The following is a 13,826-nucleotide window of genomic DNA, read 5'->3' on the forward strand; positions in this document are numbered from 1 at the left end:
ACTTGCATTGCAACGCAGAGTTTTATTAGTAATTTTATTTCAGATGAATTCCTTTTAATATCTTTATTTACACATTGTGAGGATTGATAAGGGATAGAAATGTGCACATAAAAGTAATGTCATTGTTGTGGTGTGAAAACAATTTAGGGCTGCATAAAGTTAACCCAATGCACTACTGTATATAGTTAGTGTCTGTCCAATATGTTGAGAGTGACATTTGCTGGATAGTGAAGATATGTCATAAGTGGTTTTTTAATGAGTATTGCAAGATAACCTGTTTTGATTTTCAGTTAAAAATGCCAAAAGTTACTCGATAGCATGTTGTATTCTATACATGTATTATACAATAAAAAACCAGCATGGGCATATTTGTTCTTCAAATATCATTTTTATTCCACAGGCAACAGAAAACATCTTCAAACAAATTTAGGAAAGGATTTTCATATGTGTCTGGATGTGCTTTAGAGGGACTTTTGATATAGACAAATACCAGCACAAATTATGGAACCTCCCAATGCACAATTTTGAATAATGACCAATGCAACTGAAACAGAAATTATCTTTGACTTGGAAGCAACTGTTTAAGGTATTGGTACAAATTGTACATTAGAAAAACTTTAACCCAGGGCATACTTATTGAACATATTTTGACCTAGATTTTGATACATGTATTCAACTTACTTTTGAAAAGTTAGGTTTAGTGCATAAGTTTTGAATGGTGAGTGATAGGGCTTTCATATGTACCCTTTGTTTTATTATATATATATTTGTAGTTGATACAGAGTAATATATTTGTCATACCATCTCCTCTAGTTTAGCGATGTGTAAAACATTTTATTGTATTTCAGCCAGAACATCACATAATATACTGCAGATTTCTGCCATCAATGGAGAAAACCACTTCAACCAGTTTATAATGCCAAAGATTTTAGTTCATCCAAAAGTTAGAGAAATTATTGGAATTAGGACAGAGGACAAGAAAATATACCACAATGACAAAGAGCTGAAAGCAGTGAACATTACCACAGGTCTTACAAGCTGTTTGGATTTTTTGTCTATATAGCAATATGACAGTGTGGTGTTCCTTGGCCATAATGTAAGAAAATACGATGTTCCTGTACTTTTTTATGCATTACTGTCTTGTGAAATTATGAAAAAAATATTGCAAAACAGTTCATGGTTTTGGAGACTCTCTTCCAGGAATCAAGCCAGGTGTTGGCTTTAATTCCCAGATTAATTTATTCAAATAATTGTTATGTTGCTTGAAATGTAAGTTCAGGTATAATATATTTCATAAAATTTGCACCATGTTCATTTTTGATACATATATGTATAATTGGGAAATGTGATTGGAATTATTTTACTGTAAATCGTAAACATGAAAATTTTGCAAAAAAAAAAAAAGTTTTTCAGAGGAATTTAGGGCTGAATATTTTCAAACTGGCTACATTCTTTTTTTCTGAAATTTGGCCACATTGCTGAATTTTTGTTATATTTTATGAAAAAATCATGCTTTTTTAATTTCCATTACTCTGTATGTTAAAAAATATGTGATAACGATTCATATTTCTCATATTTCAATGTGAGTCAATGGACGATATAGATGGTATTGTGAGGACATTATGAAACATTAACCATGTCGATTTTTTTTTATGTTACAATTGATATATTTTCATGATATATATTATTCATGAAATGTGGTATCTTGTTCATTTTCCATTTTTTTTTTCAAAAATTGTAATTGAAGACAAAAGAGCAGTTATAGAGAATAATGAACATTTTGTATAGAAAAGCTGTTAAGAGAAAATTCGGGCTGAATATTTTCATAATGGCTCCACTCTATTTTCTGAATATTGGACACATTGATAGATTGTTATTATATATTATGAATATATGTTGCTTTTTATGTTTCCATTACTCTGTCTGTGCTTTACAATTTGATTAATATCCACAAATTATGGTAATTTGCTGTGACAATTAGATATCATAGGTGGCGCTGCAAGCAAAGTGTATATTTTGTTATAATTTTTTATTGTTTTATATTTAAGAACAGACGCTAAATGTTTAATAGAAATTAATATTTTAAAAAAAATTGTGTCATCTTTCACTTATTAATTGAAATTGATATACAGACTATAATTTTCAGGAAAACACAACACAGAGTTACCCCCCTTAGTTTGACAGCCACTAGGGGCAAACGGCTACACTCTTTTTATTTATTTTATACTCAAGCATTGTTTATACATATTTGTATCCATCAAAACCATTGATACCAAAATCATTTGGTTTCCATTATTTTGATTTCGAACTCATACTACCTTAATGCAGGCATAACATTCAAATAGATGATGTATGCAAAGACATATTTACCAATTTCATTAATAATAATTAAAAATAAAACGCTTTTTTACTGGAAGTTTAGTGAATGACGATTAATCTACACAAATTTTCGAAAGAATTCGTCCTTAATTTGTATTCCTACATCATACATTCCAACACCTTTTTATTTCTACATAGACAAAGTGTACATTACAGATCAGATTTAAACGCTCAATCAAAGGAGAATATGTAAGATATCTAAGTCTTACATGTGCTACTAACAAAAATGCAAAAACTGAAAGCCATTTGGAGAAAAAGTGTGTCTGAGATATTTATTCATGATATGTCCAATTTCGTCCGACGGCAGAGATTCAGCCCTCAAGAAAACAGAAGGAAGAAATAAGAAAATAAGAAAAAAAAGTGATTTAATGACAAAACACAATCTTTGGTTAAAAAAACATCTCGATACAGTCATTACGTTCAAACGAATGATGTATGTAAAGAAATATTTACAATGTCATTAACATTTACGCTCGCGTTTTTTGCTGAAAGTATGATAAATGCCGTTTATCTACACGTAATATTGGATTTTCTTAATTTTGCCAGTACTATCTCAGCAACAAAGAGGTTGTCCTTGTTGTCCACACATAAACCCCATATATTCCCATGGACACTATAGTCAATACAGCGAAGGAAACTCCCGTCTTCTTCAAGGATGTGAATATTCAGTTGTTAAAATCAGATGTAATTATCCCACATTGGCAGTCCGTGGTGATTCGGTACGGTCTGAATAAATGAAACCCTGTGTAACGAAACCTTAGTTTCCTGGCCTGATCAACTACAACCAGAGCACCTGCGTCACTGTCTGCCACACATATATCTAAGTTTCTGTTTTCAGAGATGCCTTTAAATTTAAAAGCACAGATAGGTGAATATAAAGGCTTTCCACTGTCGTGGAATTGAATGCTCCGTTTCTCCTTTGAGTCAGAGTAACGTACAACTTTTATAAGCTTTCCGTCAGCATTGGCCAGAACTACTAAAATATCATCCAATGATGTACAGACACCGCTGGCTTTCCACCCCTGTAATGCTATCACTTTCTGAGCACCCGTATCCTTCACCCTATTCAGAGATCCGTCTAAAAAATCAGTATATATCAGATCACCGCAATATTTAATGTGATACGTGGCGTATCAACAAATGCTCTATTTAAAGTTGTTTTATCGTTCTTTGCAGTAGATTTAGCTGTAAGGATACCAAACTGTTGGGAAACATGTTCTTTGTCGATTTGATGGGAAATAAAAGTTGGTAAGGAAAGTGTAAAACACGAAGGAAACCTTTTGAATTCAGCATTTCTGGATTTGTATGCAGAAATAAGGCAAACATCGCTTGAGTCCAATATCTTTTTTTGATCTTGAATAATTTGTTCTATTTTGGAAATTCTGCGTTCAATATCAGATTCAATTTTATGTATAGCAGACATCTGTTCTTTGTTCTTTTCGGTGTTGTTAGATTTCAGCTTTTTTATAGCAGTATCTATTTCTCTATGCTATTCTTTTCCTCTTTTGTCGATTTCATTTTCCACGTTTTGAAAGTTTTGCTTTAGGCAATTTTTCTGCATTAAGATATTAGATGCTATCTCTACGTATTTTGGCAAAATGCATTCTTCTAGTTCAAGTAAAATACTTCGAAGATCTTCCCGTTTGCTCTCAACTCGTTTTAATAAATCAACGTTTTTGAGCTGTTCATGTTCACCAGAGGAAATACACAGCGCACATATTGGACTCTTACATTGTTTACAGTAAAGGTCACATATTTTTCTTGAATGTTTTGGGCATTTTGGAGTAGATCCTCTCTTTTTAAATGGCACGATTGTGTGGTTTTTGAAATCATCTGATATATGTTCCCCAACACATGCTTTACACATCTGTTTGTAACAGATGTCACAGTACATAGAGGGAACAGGTTAATCACATAGGTAACATCGTAAGATGTCCTGTCCACAGCAAGCTGGATCCATTGTAATCCACTCTATTCATATATTGTTTAAAAATCAATGAAGAAATCCATATATATTGTTAAAAATTTTCACCCAAATAAAAACGATTACAAAACATTATGCATGATATAAAAGAAGAATAATACCACAATAAAATTATTATTATACATAGTTTTTTTATGATTAATCATCGGTATTTAATTCGAAGCTTGAGATAATAATGTTTTAGTATAAGTGTATACATACAGAGAGACAAGAAATCACAAACCTCTAGATCTATGGCGATCCAGGTATCGGTTCTCTCATGATCAGGAGAGGTTTGCTGTGTGTCGTTACGGGTTTGTTTTGTACGTAAATTCTGTTTTGATGCTCTGATAATCGGGTCTATGCAGATCTCTACGCAATAGACTGGCCTGAGCGGGATTTTAACTGTTTTGCGTGTGTAAGAACAGTTACCGGATCAGTAGTTATAAAAGACAACCTTGATGTAAGACACATAGTATTTCAAAACAATTAATGCAGACAATTTTAAAACACATATCTCGACGTTTAAACTCCAATGCTTCGATCTCGTTTTTTAACAATCAATTAAACTTTGTCTTTTTATCGATCAAAAAGGTGTGTAATATTAACTAAATGTTGACTTAATAGTATAACCAACCCCCTGTGAATAGAATTGCAGAGCTTCACGCTCAGCAGGTAGATGATTGTACACTACGAACGTATATGTATATACTGTTCATATTTAAACACACAAAGATTATTTAATGAAAATCTAGAAGGACTGTAAAGTTAGCATTAAAAACTTTCAATTCTGTGAAAAAAAAAATATTTATGATTTTAATAAATAATATTATGAAAAAAAACTTAACAGCAGCTGTCCACATTGTATTTCCTTATTAGCGTAAACTGAAATTATATTACTGTTATTAAAATGAATAAAAAAAACTAAAAATAAAAAACTCTACCTATATGAAAAACCTCTTTTTATTAAGAAAATCATGATTTATACATTGTAAATTTTAATCTAGATCACATGCCTTTTACTTCATAACAAATCTTCAAAGACATTAGGTTCCAAATCAACACACAATTCAAGGGGCAAATCAATGTTATTGTTCATCGTAGCTTTGGTACTGTCTCATGAAGATTTAAACTGAGCTAATGTTTAAAAAATAAGGAATCATTCTTTATGTATTCTGGATATACAAAGATTTACTTCTAATTATTTGATCCTTAGATTGCTTAGGATGATAAAATTGCTCCTTTTTGAGATTTTTACAGTTTCTGAAAAATCACTTCATAAATGTTATAATCCACACATTTCATGTCAGAGAGACGACTTCTCAAATCATGAAAGAACAATTCACAAACATCTGCAGCGTCGTTGTTACTTCTTGTTTGACATAGTCCAGCCATCAAACTAGGAGAAATCCATGCTCTCACGCATTTTAGTAGGTCCTCTAGAAAGTATGAGTTGATATTTTGAAATATATAATAAATACTGGAGCTTATGTCCTTTGCATAACAATGGATTTGATTTTGAATTTTGACGTTTTACATTAAATTCCCAGATTTAACTTGCTACGCAGTTGATTTGATTCATTTTCTCTTCATGACCAGGTGAGTTTTGTATACTTTAAATAAAATGAATTAACTGTCGTTGAAATTGCTCAGTAGAGCTTTCACTTTGAACGTTGGAAGTTCGCGACTAAACCAAGAATACAGCAAAGTTACTTACTATTCTGATACATTTTGACTCTTCTATGTGTAAAGTGCAGAAATTCCACACCATTATCCTTCCCTATTTCCACAAATGCTGTTTTAATATCAGTCTCCGTTCGTGCGTTATTGACAGGGACGAATGTATTCCTCAATTCCTCCTTCGTTTATAATAATGATAATAATAGTAATGATAATAATATATACATTTGTAATAATGATAATGATGTAAACACATTCAGCACATTTAAATACAAAACTGATTTTTGATTACACGGCACTCAAAGTAATACATGAACATTCTTTTATCCCCATTATTCTTAAACTATAGGCATCGATTTGAATTCCATTTTAAACGAATGTGACAACCATTTTAAATACTCATTATAAAATCCGTGTGCGGTACCTTTGATATGACATTTCTTTGGTAAAGTTGATAAAACGTAGATGAACACATTTCATTTATTTCAAGAGGGTCAGTGGGAATGTTCACGAAAAAAATTGCACCTGTAATTTTGATATAAATTTACACTTTCAATTTTTTGTCCAAGTCAACATCACTATAACACAATCATCTACAATATAATTTATTTTAAAGTAATTTCCCTTTGATTGCCTTTCCATAAGATGCCTTATGAGGAATCATTAAAATGAATTTAAAAAATGTATCACTAATATGCTTAATTGTTTTTTTTTTTTTATTTTTCAGGACAATAAAATAAATTACATAGAATAAAAACATAGAAAACAAAATCTAAAACTACAACTAACACTACCAACTATTTTAATTATAAAAAAATAACAACTACATTTTGAACAGTTTCGTTTTCTAGTGATTTGGATGGTGTAGGCCATGCGGCCAATTGCTCTGGAGTCAGAAGTCGACTGTCAACTTCACACCTGATTTGGTTATATAAATATATATATATATATATATATATATATATATATATATATATATATATATATATATATATATATATATATATATATATATATATATATATATCAGGCTTGGGGTAATGCTAAATGTAATGGTAATGCATTGCAATGCATTACATGTTTTCAAAGTAATGCTAGTAATGTGTAATGCCACAAAATTAGCATTACAAGTAATGGTAATGTAATTCATTACTTTCCAAAATCTAGGGTAATGCTGGCATTACATGGCATTACTTTGCATTACTATGCTTATTTATGCATGTTCACTTTAAAAAATGTGATAAATAAATGAATAGCTGAAATTGTATTTGATTAAAATTATTTTAAAGGAGAAAGCAATAATTCTTGAGATAAAAATGTTCTTCAGATAAAAATGTTTTGGTTGTATTATAAAAAAAGATTTTTAAAAAGTTCATTTTATTACTTGATATAACAACACAATTCAATAACATTTTTAAGAGTGTTGTTATTAAGAGTTTGAAATCATTTAAACAATTTACTCCAATTAGTTTTCACTTCAATTAAGAAGTTGTCAACAACACACAATGCCCCCAGGATAATCCAAGTATCAAAACAATCTATTGTTATAAGAAGCACTGAAGACCCTAATCCCCTTTCCTTGGCTATGTTCCAATAGAAAAAAGGACAGACATGCACCTTTAAACAAAATGAATGCACTGTCCATCAATGATGAAAATCAAAATCACTTTCAATATTATAACCCATTTAAAAATTCTCTCTCTCTCCTCTCTCTCTCATTCTCTCTCTCTCTCTCTCTCTCTCTCTCTCTCTCTCTCTCTCTCTCTCTCTCTCTCTCTCTCTCTCTCTCTCTCTCTTATATTAAGTACATTAGTTTACACTGATAGAAAATACAAGATTCATGTAATTTTTCTATCACTGGTCTTGATATATATCCTAATATAAAGATTGCAAAAAAGATGTTCAGTCCCAGCTTCCACTGCTCCTGTAGAAGGTTTATGAATTTAGTATACATGCTCAAACCTAACAGGAAAGTTAAGAGATGAACCCTTTGAAACTTTGGTGATCATAAAGTGCAACAGCAATCTTTTGTCTTAAAGTGTCCTCAGTATAAAGAAATCCGTTTAAAATATATTAAGAATTACTGGGAAAACCCTGTTTATAAATTAAGTTTCCAAAATTATAAAGATTTGTGTAATCTGGGGAAATACCCACATTTAGCTAAAATAACCGCAACATTATTCCATAATTTGTTTTCTGTTATGCATGTACTTCTGTGTCTCTATTTCATACCTGACATTGAACCATGTCAAATGTCTATAAATATCAATTTACTTTATGTGATATGTTATTCATAATGCCATAAGATGATTATATATTGAGAAAATACAAAATGAATCTTATATAACTACAAGTCATTGAATTTGAACCTGATACTGAACATGAACCTGTAAATATGTTAAAGAGTGTTTTTTATTTGAAACATTTTTCAAAAACTCTTTTATTATTATTATTCACTTTTTTAAACCAAAGTAATGGTAATGGTAATGCATTACTTTACTCATGTAATGGTAATGGTAATGCATTACTTCAAGAAAATCAAGTAATGGTAATGGTAATTTAATGCCAAATTCATGAAGTAATGGTAATGTAATGCATTACTTTACAATGTAATTCGCCCCAAGCCTGATATATATATATATATATATATATATATATATATATATATATATATATATATATATATATATATATATATATATATATATATATATAGTGTAACAGTGTAACACGTACGAAGAGGAAGACTTTTTTTTTTTTAAAAAGCGGATTTTAACCTCAGCTGCCTTGGTGTACAAACGTATTGCTTTAGAGTCTGCAATGTTTCGATACAAGTTAATTACCTCTTTTCATTTCAGTGAGTCTGGCCCGGATGAAAGTTTTTAAATCTTCTGCAGCTAAACTCCTAACCTTCGTTGTTTCTTCGTCACTTACCAATAGACCAGGAACGTACATCAATGCATTTTCAAGTACAACATACCTACATGTACAAATAAGCATTTATAAACCGCCGTTGTATTGTTTTATGGATTTTAGAGATGGTTCACGGTTTGTTATTGTCATTTTTTCACGATGAACCGTGGTTAAAAATCTCATACACTTGCTTTTTATTGTTTTACTGGAAACAAATCAGACTCTCTCCTTTGTTATATTTTTCGTAGAGCTTATAAATAAGAGATTTTTCTTTAATGTTGACTAATTTGATGACTTACTCAGAAAGAAATTGCACCACCAATGAACAGGTTCCAATATCGATGGTTTTGTCAGGTAAACAGCGGTGGTATGCGCTTTCAGGAATATTGTGTACTGCTAAGAAGTCGTCCTTTATCTCATTCTTAAAATCTAGAAATGGTATATATTTTCTCTTGAATTTCATTACAAAACCATCAACATATGTTTGATGGTAAAAATTGAAGAAAGTAATAACTATCAAACAATTTGAGGAAAAACTTATAATTGTATAAATGTAGTGTCAATCTTAAGATTGTAACACAAAATTATATTCTTTTTATCTTTTTATCTTTTATATGTACATTTGATACAAATACATATATACCATATATACCATTCACTCAAACCCCACCACTCACAAACATATATAAAAAATAAACACCTCATTTTACATTATGATGTTTATTAGAAATTAAGGTAACTGTCCATGCGTCAAAAAACAACGACTGACGTATATTACGTATATTACGTCTTGTCCGTGCCCGATGTAATTGAGATATTTAACAAAGAAACAAAGCTGACATAAAAAATGATTTAAAATTATTATTTTAATCATTATTTAAACAAATTAATTGTTTTTAAAACTAAATCATATGTTAAAGAAAAGTTACTTCATTTCTGTTGTTATACCGAGTTCATCACTTATTTTTCGATTACTCTTTTTTTCTATTTCAATTTTCTTTTATGCTAGTAAGGTCCATATTAAAAACAGAACATTTTGCTTTATCATAAATATTGGTTTGCTTCAGTTCTTCTTCGATATTCCTGTGTGTATTTTCTCTCTCTCACATTTTAATGAAGTTTTTATGTCAATATTTAATTTCTTTTTTTTTTCATTTCATCCTTGATTGTGTTTTTAATTTTCGCCGTTTAACTTTGACAATATATTTTTCATGCCCCTCCATATACCATTCTTTGTTACCATTGTTTGTTTTCTTTCTTAAAGGCTTTTATAAATTGAATGTAGATACATTTCATCTGTTTTCTCACCTGCTGTGTCCGAGATTCGACGGGAATTTTTATTTCTAGCTTATTTGTCAATTTTGTCAGATACATTTTGAAGTAAGGTTGATGCATGATTAATGTTTAATTTAACGATGTTGTTGTTGTCTTTTGTGCCCGTAGCGGATGATGTTGTCGACAAACGAGGTCAAGGGGTAGCACGATAACTGTCCATGTTCGTGTACACAGTGCTCAACTTAGATAAATGCACAGATGCACTTTAAATTACGTTCTTATCTAAGATAAGATCGCAACCTACTGCACACCCCGTGACTCCAAACAACACCTCTTACGGATAACGTCCATTTGCACACTGACACTTGAAAAAAAGCTATTTATATTGTACCTCGCCACTATTGGTCGCGTGCTCCTTCTGCGTTATGTATGGGTGTGATAGAACTATTTTAAATTTAAGGTATTCAATGTATAACGACCACATTTCGTATTTAAAAAAATAAATGTTCTGATATTCTTAATCATGATATCATTTGGAAGGTGTTATCAAATAAAAAAAAATCCACCAAAGGAATTTTCATTGTTTTCTGTTTTAATATTGTCCAATCAATTGCACCTTGAATTTTGCATTGAAGTTTGTGAGCAACACGTGTTTTATTTAGATATTGTAAAGAGCAACTTAAAATTCAAACTACTGTGGAATCATTAGAGTTCGTGGTGGCTAAATTTTCGTGGAATTCGTGGGTACCTCTCATCCACGAAATAACATCCTCCACGAATTGAAAAATTAGGTTAATAAAGGCATATTTCCTTTTGTAGATATATAAGAATTCACGAAATAACGTCCCCACGAACCTGTAAATTTACGAAAATTGTCGCCCACGAAATTTAATGATTCCACAGTAATCTCTTTTTGAACATTTGCATAAACTTTCTCTTTATCAAAATGTAAAATAAAATGAAAAATTTCATTTATCATGACATAATATTATGTAAAAGTTAAATTCAATCTTAATAACTAACCTTCTGCATTCTTCACCAAAGCGGAAAAATCATTTGTGGGTTGATCATTCAATGTTACACATATTTCACACGACGCCGATCTTTGTCGAATGAGTTCTATAAATAAATGTTATGATTATAGTGAAAGAATTAAATCATGTTGATTTTGATTGGATACAAATGCATATAATTTATTCATTAAAAATTTGTATCCTACCGATCATTATCCTTAGAAACGGAAAGATATTTTTTCCGTCATTTGTTCCGAAATCTGCAAGATTGATCTTTGATTTAAAATCCAATCCATCAAGATATTTGTCTAAAAAGGAAACAGAAACATTTTTTTCATAAGCAGAAAACGCGAATCAGATGAGAAATTTAAAATCATTTACACTTACTGAAAATATCTTTCAACCTTCCCACATTTGGCAATAGGAACAAATCAAAATTCTCTGAATTGACATGAGAATACTCTGGGTTCATCTTTGGCTTAAACATTGCCATTCCAATGCCTCTGTCTATGTTTTTAGACGTGCAATTTTATCCTTAAATCTTCTTTGGTGATCCTTCGATAAAAAACCAAAACGGTAAATATTAAGAGTGACACTAAAATTATGTTTAGTTTAAAACCACTCAGCATTTTTACAAGAGGAAGGGCGTTATATCCCAAGACGTTACAATTGCTTACCTCTCACGAACAAAATTTAACAATTTACTTGATTATATTCATTATATATATTAGCTTAGTACTCATTCCTCCCCAAATCTATCGTAAAAATGGATTCGTGATGTTTCCAGTTTTGATAGGCTTACATTGTCTGTGCATATGGATATAACTCACTCTTCCAAAATCAGAGTGTCAAATTTGTTCCTTTTCATGTTAGCTTTCTACAATAAGCCCTTCTTCTGTGTCACACAGAGCTTAATTTAAACATATTTGGAAATAAAATGTCCTAAGCGAATGCAATTACTTCGTTATTCTGACCGGATATGAAAATGGACAATTTATTTTTAAAATAAATCATAAGTAAACAAGGTTTTCTGCTATTACTAGCTTTAAATTTTATTTGTCCCTCTCTGGTTACAAAGATTTGACCTGTAGCTTTTGACTCAAAAAAGAACTTCGGAACTTTATCTGGTTTATCAGTTGACGACTTTTTTATGTCAAAAACTACAGGTAAAGTCTTTGGTTACAGTTTAAATGTAGAAAAGAAAATACCAGGTTTAGACCTAAAATGAGTGTGATAAACTTTACAAATCTATACATATGGTCAAATCGAATAAGCAGATGGAGAAATCAGCTTAAAAAAGATTTTTAACATGTACAATCACTGTGACAAATGTTAACAAAAACGAAGCACACGCTTTGTTTACTTAAGGGTTTCGTTTACTCAGAATGAAAACAAATTCCACTGATGATAATAAAAACCATCCATTGTGTGTTTTACAACTTTTATTATAGTGTTCTTTTTCATTTTTAAAAAAATAGGTAAATGATCTACTTTTTGAGATAATAGCCCCGAATACCTTTTGAAAATTCAAGAAAAATCCCTTAATTTTTTTAATTGTGAAAATAATAAAAATTGATAATCTCTTGTAAAAATGAAAAACAGTTTATGAATGGTAATGGCACTAAAGAGATACAAAGCATTAAATTTTCATAGACATTTATTAAAATAGTCCTAATTGCTCTACCAGTTTTCAAATCCCAACCGATTTTTGTTGAATTTGACTAAAATGTGTTTGAAGATAATGCTAAAACATTTATAGTATAAAACTAATTACAGTAAACGTATTATATTTAGCGTGTACGATGTTTGGCGGAATATGATTTTTGAACAATTTAGCGTAGCACATTTCTAAATGTAACTATTTATCTACTAACATATTTTTAATTTGGCGATGTACTTGATTTAGCGGACGCCATTTTCCGCCAAAAACGCTATATAGAATACACAGCCAAATGTAATACGTTTACAGTATATTGACTTTATTCTGCTGGCATAAAATTTATGTGAGGTCAATGATCAAAATATTAAGATATGGTCTTTTATCGGTTTAAGCATTTTTTAATATTTCTGTAATGTGTATCGTATGTTTATCTTAATGAAAAAGTGAGATAAAACCAACAGAAAACAAGCAAAATTATGTTGACTAACAATAAAATCTTAACTTTTAATATTATAGTACTGCCAAAAATATTTCAGTAAAAAACAAAATCTGAAAAAGTTACTTCAAATTTCCTCTCTTTTGCTAAAAGCCCAATTTAGTTTTATTCAATAATACAGTAGAACTATCGAATGATTTGTCAGTTATAATTTTTTTCAATAATACTTTTTGTGTTTAGAACTAATTTTACTCATGACAATGAACTTTAATAACAATCTGAACTTGAGAACTCAAGCCCTGAGAAAACCTGTCATTAAACAAAGAGTTGTGAGCTCTGTATCTTGTTTTTAACTCTACGATTGACACTCAATTTATGGTTAATTATTAGAAATACATTTCTAAAGTATTGTTAACAATAAAAATAGAAAAATGAAATCTGATCCAAATCGGGAGCATATCTCATCAATCTTTTTATCTTAACATCTAAAATTAAAATTTATCCATC

At 30.3% G+C, this 13,826-nt stretch overlaps 1 protein-coding gene across 3 annotated transcripts in view; it reads right to left on the bottom strand.

Moving 5' to 3' along the window:
* Positions 1-5,294: 5,294 nt before the first annotated feature.
* The window catches only part of LOC105348389 (uncharacterized), a 54,375-nt gene continuing 45,843 nt past the window's right edge, over positions 5,295-13,826 (bottom strand). For 2 of the 3 annotated variants that reach the window (XM_066070301.1, XM_066070306.1), the window contains exons 9-13: positions 9,235-9,364; positions 8,866-9,002; positions 6,447-6,547; positions 6,060-6,201; positions 5,295-5,781 (exon numbers count right to left, since the gene is read on the bottom strand). In XM_066070301.1, coding sequence (XP_065926373.1) covers positions 5,597-5,781; positions 6,060-6,201; positions 6,447-6,547; positions 8,866-9,002; positions 9,235-9,364 — 695 coding nt within the window. In that variant the 3' untranslated portion in view covers positions 5,295-5,596. Of the gene's footprint in view, positions 5,782-6,059; positions 6,202-6,446; positions 6,548-8,865; positions 9,003-9,234; positions 9,365-13,826 lie in introns of those variants that run through there. The other variant, XM_066070309.1, reaches the window with a different exon arrangement.

This window comes from Magallana gigas, chromosome 1 (genome assembly GCF_963853765.1).
Source record: "Magallana gigas chromosome 1, xbMagGiga1.1, whole genome shotgun sequence".
Classification (NCBI taxonomy): domain Eukaryota; kingdom Metazoa; phylum Mollusca; class Bivalvia; order Ostreida; family Ostreidae; genus Magallana; species Magallana gigas.